Source organism: Oncorhynchus masou, chromosome 28 (assembly GCF_036934945.1).
Source record: "Oncorhynchus masou masou isolate Uvic2021 chromosome 28, UVic_Omas_1.1, whole genome shotgun sequence".
Lineage (NCBI taxonomy): Eukaryota > Metazoa > Chordata > Actinopteri > Salmoniformes > Salmonidae > Oncorhynchus > Oncorhynchus masou.
The window spans coordinates 21,355,722-21,364,740 of NC_088239.1; the positions used below are offsets into that span (position 1 = coordinate 21,355,722).

Genomic DNA, 9,019 nt, shown 5'->3' on the forward strand with positions numbered 1-9,019 from the left:
ACAGTGGATTTGAGTCAGACAGGATTAAGTGAATACAGGCTCCAAGTCTGGACTGGAGCCTGGTCTGGAAGTCCAGAATTCATCCTCCCCGAGAACACCCCTGTCCCACAGCATATCCCTGCCACACACACATACTGCCCCCACACACTCAGACACAGTTTGTAACTGCAGTGACTGACGCTGACCGAGGCATGCAAACAGATCGGGGACAGAGACAGACAGACGGACAGAGGTCATGCCAACCCAGACGACCGCCCGCAGTCCTGCTCCCCAGTAACACCCTCCCATCGACCCACGGTCAGATGGGCAAGGCAGGCGGGCACTATGACATGCTGGGCACAGCCACACTGCCAATGGGCACAAGCTCTCTAGGCTTATTCAACTCAACCTGGGCTGAAGGGAGAGAGAGTTGGACTATACTTGTGTGGTAAGTACGTGTTGGTGTAACAGAACATGGGTGCATCACACTAACTATTTCCTCCATGCAATTTCAACCTCATCAAGGTCATGCACAGTATTTCAAGAAAGGGTCATGTGGTGGAATGGAATTGTCAGAATGGCAAAGGAATTAGACTGAGCAAATGGAAGCAAAGAAAGAAAAGGAGTGTACAAAGCACACACACACACACACACACACACACACACACACACACACACACACACACACACACACACACACACACACACACAAAGTGGAATTCCCCTTACAGTCTGCTGAATTGTATTGAAATATATGCAGACGTCCTACGGCACACGTTTGTCTGTTAGTGGGTAATTAAAAGGGCCGTTCAATAGGAGATGGCATAAAGGCAGAGCAGAGTTCATTTCATCCCTCCAGTGCTGCAGTTAGTTAATTACCTCAGAGGCGACAGGCAATAATGAAGTTTGCGTCAGATAGGCAGAACACTCTGATAAAGACTGCTCAGCTAGTCACAGAACACCTCCTTTTAGATGGAAGGACGAGAGTAGACAGCACTTCAGCGCTTGAGAAACTGAAGTGATCCACGGCAGCACTTGAGAGTGTTCACAGAACATGAGTGTTCACAGAAACACCTTCTTTCTTGTCCCTTCAAGGTTCTTATGCACAATTCAGGAAATTCTGTAACTTCTATAGAGTTCCTGTGAACAGTAGTAATGGCTATTCAGCCTCTCGGATACAGGTGAGAGAGAAGAGCAAGGTAAAGATGAACCTCTCTATAAATAGGAAATGAAAGACAGAATAACGGCTTTGTACCTTTACAGTGTGTGACACGATGCCGTTGAACCTCAAAAAGGTCCAACCGATATATAACTAACCTTACACATCCTGGACTACCAATATATAACTAACCTTACACATCCTGGACCACCAATATATAACTAACCTTACACATTCTGAACTACCAATATATAACTAACCTTACACATCCTGGACTACCATTATATAACTAACCTTACACATCCTGGACTACCAATATATAACTAACCTTACACATCCTGGACTACCAATATATAACTAACCTTACACATCCTGGACTACCAAAATATAAAGCTAATCTTACACATCCTGGACTACCAATATATAACAAACCTTACACATCCTGTACAACCAATATATAACTAACCTTACACATCCTGTACAACCAAAATATAAAGCTAATCTTACACATCCTGGACTACCAATATATAACTAACCTTACACATCCTGGACTACCAATATATAACTAACCTTACACATCCTGTACTACAAATATATAACTAATCTTACACATCCTGGACTACCAATATATAACTAACCTTACACATCCTGGACTACCAATATATAACTAACCTTACACATCCTGGACTACCATTATATAACTAACCTTACACATCCTGTACTACAAATATATAACTAACCTTACACATCCTGGACTACCAATATATAACTACCAATATATAACTAACCTTACACATCCTGGACTACCATTATATAACTAACCTTACACATCCTGGACTACCAATATATAACTAACCTTACACATCCTGGACTACCTTTATATAACTAACCTTACACATCCTGGACTACCAATATATAACTAACCTTACACATCCTGGACTACCATTATATAACTAACCTTACACATCCTGTACAACCAATATATAACTACCCTTACACATCCTGTACAACCAAAATATAAAGCTAATCTTACACATCCTGGACTACCAATATATAACTAACCTTACACATCCTGGACTACCATTATATAACTAACCTTACATATCCTGTACTACAAATATATAACTAACCTTACACATCCTGGACTACCAATATATAACTACCAATATATAACTAACCTTACACATCCTGGACTACCATTATATAACTAACCTTACACATCCTGGACTACCAATATATAACTAACCTTACACATCCTGGACTACCATTATATAACTAACCTTACACATCCTGGACTACCAATATATAACTAACCTTACACATCCTGGACTACCATTATATAACTAACCTTACACATCCTGGACTACCATTATATAACTAACCTTTCACATCCTGGACTACCAATATATAACTAACCTTACACATCCTGGACTACCATTATATAACTAACCTTACACATCCTGGACTACCATTATATAACTAACCTTTCACATCCTGGACTACCAATATATAACTAACCTTACACATCCTGTACTACAAATATATAACTAACCTTACACATCCTGGACTACCAATATATAACTAACCTTACACATCCTGTACTACAAATATATAACTAACCTTACACATCCCGGACTACCAATATATAACCACCAATATATAACTAACCTTACACATCCTGGACTATCATTATATAACTAACCTTACACATCCTGGACTACCAATATATAACTAATCTTACACATCCTGGACTACCATTATATAACTAACCTTACACATCCTGGACTACCAATATATAACTAACCTTACACATCCTGCCCTGAAATTCCTTGGTTGACTATACAAGTAAGAATGGAGCCAACCCAACCACACACAGTCAAAACACTCAAAAAGAGAAATAACTCAAGCAAATGACTAGGACACAGGAAGTAAAGGACCAGAAAGAGGCGTGACGAACGAAGGTGCATGAGAATGATCAGGTGGTACGTTCAGAGTGGCCGGGGACAGAGTGGAAAATTCTGGGAATCAACTCTTACCAGGTTTTTGTGCCCCTTGGGCGTCCTGCTCGCCATTCTCCAACACAGAGTCGGCATCTGCTCACACACACACACACACACACACACACACACACACACACACACACACACACAACAAGGCGTGTTGGTGCGTCAGCTGGAACCAACACTTAATTTCTGCCTAAGGTACTTCTGAAGTTGGCCATCATGGAAAACTGCCCACACACAGTCTGCAACTCTGGACAGACTGTCTGGACAAGAGACGTGGCCTACAGCTGAGTCACAGTCTGCTGGACCCACACACAAACACTCCACTAAAATCAGTCTGCAGCCGCTGGAGTGACACACCGTCAGACCCAAAATGGCAGGCCTTGTCCAGCGCTGTCTGGCTTCATCAGTCTCTTATCTGGAGCTGCTTACATAAGGCCATGTAACGTCACACACATGCTTCTTCTCACTTTTAGGATTATAGTTTGCCTACACGGTTGGGCCTAGTTATGTGCCTAATTATGGCAGCCCTTCCCAGAAACCACGGAGGTCTGAATTAAAGTGAGATTAGACGTTGGCAGCTATCCGCACATTCAATACCATGGATTAAAGGTGGTATCGGTTGGGTGTAGATGGTGAAGCCCATACGCTAAGGACTAATCCTGGGGTTCATTTAATTAGAACATGCATGATCTGCTCATACAGCATGTGAAACTCTAAGAGGCCTGGCTGCACGCGCTCCAGTACGGCCACCTATTGTTAGTTTAACCTTCATGCATGCGGGTTAGTCTCATTGAGATCAAGTAGGTTTTTCAAGGGATACCTGATCCAACCAAGACAACAGCAGCGGGGAAAATGTTTCAGACAAATATCAGACATAACAATTTACAGACTTGGACACACCATAATCAAATTATAGACAGACACACACATACAGTAGAATTACAGAAACATACATGGGTAATAGATATACACACATGTTAGTGTGTGGCGTGAGGGTAATGTGAAAGAAGATTTGTAGAGCTCTCTTTCTTTTTTTCTTTCTCTCGCTCATCTGTCCCAGGAAGGAAGAATAGATGGAAGGAAGTCATTGATGGAGATGGGAACAATAAAAGCCAAGCACATTACCCTGAGAGAAAAGTGAGTCTTCCACATCACCCTGCATTACCCTGAGAGAAGAGTGAGTCTTACATGTCACCCTGCATTACTCTGAGAGAAGTGTGAGTCTTACACATCACCCTGCATTACCCTGAGAGAAGAGTGAGTCTTACACATCACCCTGCATTACCCCGAGAGAAGAGTGAGTCTTACATGTCACCCTGCATTACTCTGAGAGAAGTGTGAGTCTTACACATCACCCTGCATTACCCTGAGAGAAGAGTGAGTCTTCCACATCACCCTGCATTACCCTGAGAGAAGAGTGAGTCTTACATGTCACCCTGCATTACTCTGAGAGAAGTGTGAGTCTTACACATCACCCTGCATTACCCTGAGAGAAGAGTGAGTCTTACACATCACCCTGCATTACCCCGAGAGAAGAGTGAGTCTTTCACATCACCCTGCATTACCCAGAGAGAAGAGTGAGTCTTACACATCACCCTGCATTACTCTGAGAGAAGTGTGAGTCTTACACGTCACCCTGCATTACCTTGAGAGAAGAGTGAGTCTTACACATCACCCTGCATTACCCAGAGAGAAGAGTGAGTCTTACACATCACCCTGCACTGCCCTGAGTCTTACACATCACCCTGCATTACCCTGAGAGAAGAGTGAGTCTTTCACATCACCCTGCATTACCCAGAGAGAAGAGTGAGTCTTTCACATCACCCTGCATTACCCAGAGAGAAGAGTGAGTCTTACACATCAACCTGCATTACCCAGAGAGAAGAGTGAGTCTTACACATCACCCTGCACTGCCCTGAGTCTTTCACATCACCCTGCATTACCCTGAGAGAAGAGTGAGTCTTACATCACCCTGCATTACCCAGCGAGAAGAGTGAGTCTTACACATCAACCTGCATTACCCAGAGAAGAGTGAGTCTTACACATCACCCTGCATTACCCAGAGAGAAGAGTGCGTCTTACACATCACCCTGCATTACCCTGAGAGAGTCTTACACATCCCTCCACTAAGCACTGCCCCCTGGTTAGGATGGATGTACAGTGATAAGCCCAGCGGTGCATCAGTTTGAGGTTATCCACTGTAGGTTAATAAGTCTACATATGGCAGGTGTTCATTCATATTCCCATTGTCATCGATCAATCGATCAACCAACCGCTTTTGCTCACCTTCACTTATGACCTATGATTGTGTTAGTGACTGAGCTCAATGATCTCCCTCCTTCCCGTTCCCCTCATCCCCCTAACCCCGTCCCCTCCAGTCAGCTCACCTGCCCTGTTCCCGTCATTGTCCAGCAGGGGGATGTAGTCCGTCTTGCCCACAGTCTCGCCCACCTGGTCGTCAAAGGCCTCGGCCTCCAGCTGGGCCACAAAGTCCCTCTCCACCAGGTCCTCCGGGCCAGCCTGGGGCACACTGTCCATCAGAGCATCGCTCAGGCTCAGGTCCAGCTCTGCCATGGTTCTGAGGGGGAAGACAGAGACAAGCAGTGGTGTAAGGTTAGAATTCTAATGGGATCCAGGAAGGACAGTTTAGGATGGATGAAACATTTGACAAATGCCAAAGTATATACCGCAGGAGAAACATGCACACACACATATAATATACACACACACAGATTACACATACAGTTTGAGGTAATAAAATAGTTACAATAGTTATAATTTCTTACATCGGTGTGTTACATTTTAACTGTACCAACAAGTCATGTTTGATACTTAGAAGATGCATCATTCATGAATTCTCCCAACCAGAATCAGACAGAGCCAGCAAGCAGGCCTCCTGAGGTTCCAGCTGTCTCTCTATCTAACCTGCCTGTAATGTAATGTCCTTCTGGGCCACAAGGCCTCTCTGCTAGGCCCACACAAACCCAATAATCTGGGACATCCACGGATGTTCCCAATAAGAGAACAGTACACTCTAGGCTGCTGTAGCACTAGGGCAAGTATACATACACACACACACACACAGAGACACAGAGACACAGAGACACAGAGAGACAGAGAGAGAGAGAGAGAGAGAGAGAGAGAGAGAGAGAGAGAGAGAGAGAGAGAGACTCAGGGGAAAGGCCGGCTGCTGATCAGGTTTGAGAGAAAGACCCAGCTCTAGGGTCATCTGACCACGGAATCTGCAGAGTCATATGGTGTCATCTTTCACCAACGTCAAATGGAGGGGTAATGACAGGTTATAATCCTGATCAGTCCCCCGGTCCCCTATCCCTCTCTAACGCCCTCTCTCTCGCTCTCGCTCTCTCTCTCTCGCTTTCGCGCTCTCTTTCTCCATTTTCATTTCCCCACAGACTAAGCCTTACCATTCCCTCAGTCATTCCTCCTCTCCGTTCCCCTCCCTCGCTCTCCTATAATCTCTCCTCCATTCTTCCCTTTTTACTCCAACCCCTCCTCCCTCTGCCTTCCTCAATCAGGGAGATTAGAATAGCATGTGCCAATGGTGTATCAGAAAGAGGGATTAGGGTTAGAGCAGAGCAGCACACGCTCCAGCAAAACCTCCCTCCCTCCCAGCCATAACACACATCCTGGGCAGTGAGGGCATCTAACCTGGCTTGCACCACTCTCCATATCTCTTCATCCCTCTCTTTTAAATCCTTCTCTGCTCTCTGCATCTTTCCTTCTCTGCACACTTTCAAATTGTGGACGTACATAAAAAAAGAGTTGAAGTGACCAGCCAGTGCACTTGTGAAGTGACCAGACAGTACAGTGTGAAGTGACAGAGCTCATTGTAGAGCTACTATCTGTATGGTGGGGCCCTCTCACTCTCTCTGTCTATCTCTCTTTTCACAGAGCTGTCTGTGTGTATATACAGCATTACACGTCAGGAGCTCCATCTACTGGACAGTCTGGGTGGTGACAATGCCTATAGGCTTCCGAAATGCTTCGTTTCGGCTGGTGCCTCCCTTAAAAGCGGCAATAGTACTGTTTGTCCATCCTGAGATGCCGTAGCCAGTATACACTTCCTCAAAATAGTCCAAATGAATTTAAGTAATCTGTCATTCATTTTTGATGTTTTTGCTGAGTAGATCTTAGTCGTGCAATTTTAAATCTAACTAAATTGTTTGGGGCAGTATTTCTCAAGTGAAATAATGTGCATGAAAACGAGTCATCTATCGTTGAATGACAACAAACATTTCATTGATGAATCCTTATTGTTGACCAATGACCGAAGAAGGGGCTTAGACCTTGGCTCCAAACTTCAGCTTGCCTCCCGAAGAAAACATTTGTGCACGAACAGACAAAAAACCCTTGCCGAAGACCAAAAAGAAGAAAAAATGGCTCAAAATTCCATCATAATATATGCAAACTGTTTCGGATGGGATGTGTGCAGACGCTTTAACACATTATAGATATAACCTTTTCAGTGACATTTCATTTGATAGCCCAGTCAATGGTATAACGTCGAGTCAATGGCAGATTGCTATAGTATAGAGGCGCAGAACTGGTTTTAAAGTGTGACTTTAGTGTCTGGTTTTGCATATGGGCAATTCCACGGTAACGGAATTACACTTAGACTCAGATTTTTCACTGTAAAATGTATTCCAAACAAAAAGCCATTGATTTCAAAGTTTAACAAACCATACAACTCTATGCACAAGGGCTACTTTTAACAGTGCAGCCGCAAAGTTTGGTCACAGAATGATGGCATCAACAGCACAAACCGTCATTCTGTGACCAAACATTGAGTTCTTTAAGTAAATGTGTTTTTGTCGAATTCTCTGTGTAAATTGTTAAAAGTAGTCCTTGTGGGGGCCTCCCGAGCGGCGCAGCGGTCTAAGGCATTGCATTGTTGCAGCGTCACTACAGCCTGGGGTTCAATTCGGCCGTGACCGGGAGTCTCATAGGCCCGTGCACAATTGACCCAGCGTCGTCCGGATTAGGGGAGGGTTTGGCTGCAAGGGCTTTACTTGGCTCATCGTGCTCTAGCAACTCCATGTGGCGGGCCGGGCGCCTGCAGGCTGACATAAGTCATCAGTTGAACGGTGTTTCCTCCGACACATTGGTGCAGCCGGCTTCCGTGTTAAGCGAGCGGGTGTTGAGAAGCGTGTTTCGGCGGGTCATGTTTCAGAGGACACATGACTCGACCTTCGCCTATCCCGAGCCTGTTGGGGAGTTGCAGCGATGAGACATGATTGTAAAAGTGAAATTGGGGAGAAAAAGGGGGTACATTTTCATTTTTTAAATTGATTTTAAAAGTAGTAGTCCTTGGACTTAGACTTGTATGCTTTGTTCAACTTTGAAATCAATGGATTTTGTTTGGCATACATTTTAAAGTGACACAATCTGAGTGTTAGTCTATTACCGTTACTGTAGAATTGCCCATATGTGTTGTACTGTATGAAGTGAAAACTATATTTCCCTATGGGGTTATGAAGACCGACGCAAACCTGAACATTCATAATACCTTATTGTAAGACTCAAACCGTCTACATGGGGGTTTCCTGTAAGAAGCAGTAGTATCCACGGCAACAGAGTGATGCCGAGACTCCAATTTTTCACTTTACAATGTGAGCCAAACAAAAACCAATGATTGTATAGTAAAAAAAAAAACATATGTACAAGGACGACTTTTACCAATTTCCACTGAACATTTACCTGAAGAACAGTGCAGATGCAAAGTTAGATATTTTTTATTTCACCTGGCAAGTCATGTAAGAACAAATTCTTATTTACAATAAATGTTGTTGAAACTGAATTGGCTAAATTGCTAGAGCTAGAGCTAAAACTGAATTGGCTAAATTGCTAGAGCTAG

At 43.9% G+C, this 9,019-nt stretch overlaps 1 protein-coding gene across 6 annotated transcripts in view; it reads right to left on the reverse strand.

Annotated features, from left to right (window-relative positions):
- LOC135517353 (microtubule-associated protein 4) overlaps positions 1-9,019 on the reverse strand; it is a 134,310-nt gene that overhangs the window by 93,536 nt on the left and 31,755 nt on the right. For 5 of the 6 annotated variants that reach the window (XM_064941570.1, XM_064941573.1, XM_064941569.1 and 2 more), the window contains exons 2-3: positions 5,532-5,722; positions 3,175-3,231 (exon numbers count right to left, since the gene is read on the reverse strand). In XM_064941570.1, the coding sequence (XP_064797642.1) occupies positions 3,175-3,231; positions 5,532-5,718 (244 nt within the window). In that variant the 5' untranslated portion in view covers positions 5,719-5,722. The remainder of the gene's footprint in view (positions 1-3,174; positions 3,232-5,531; positions 5,723-9,019) is intronic. The other variant, XM_064941571.1, reaches the window with a different exon arrangement.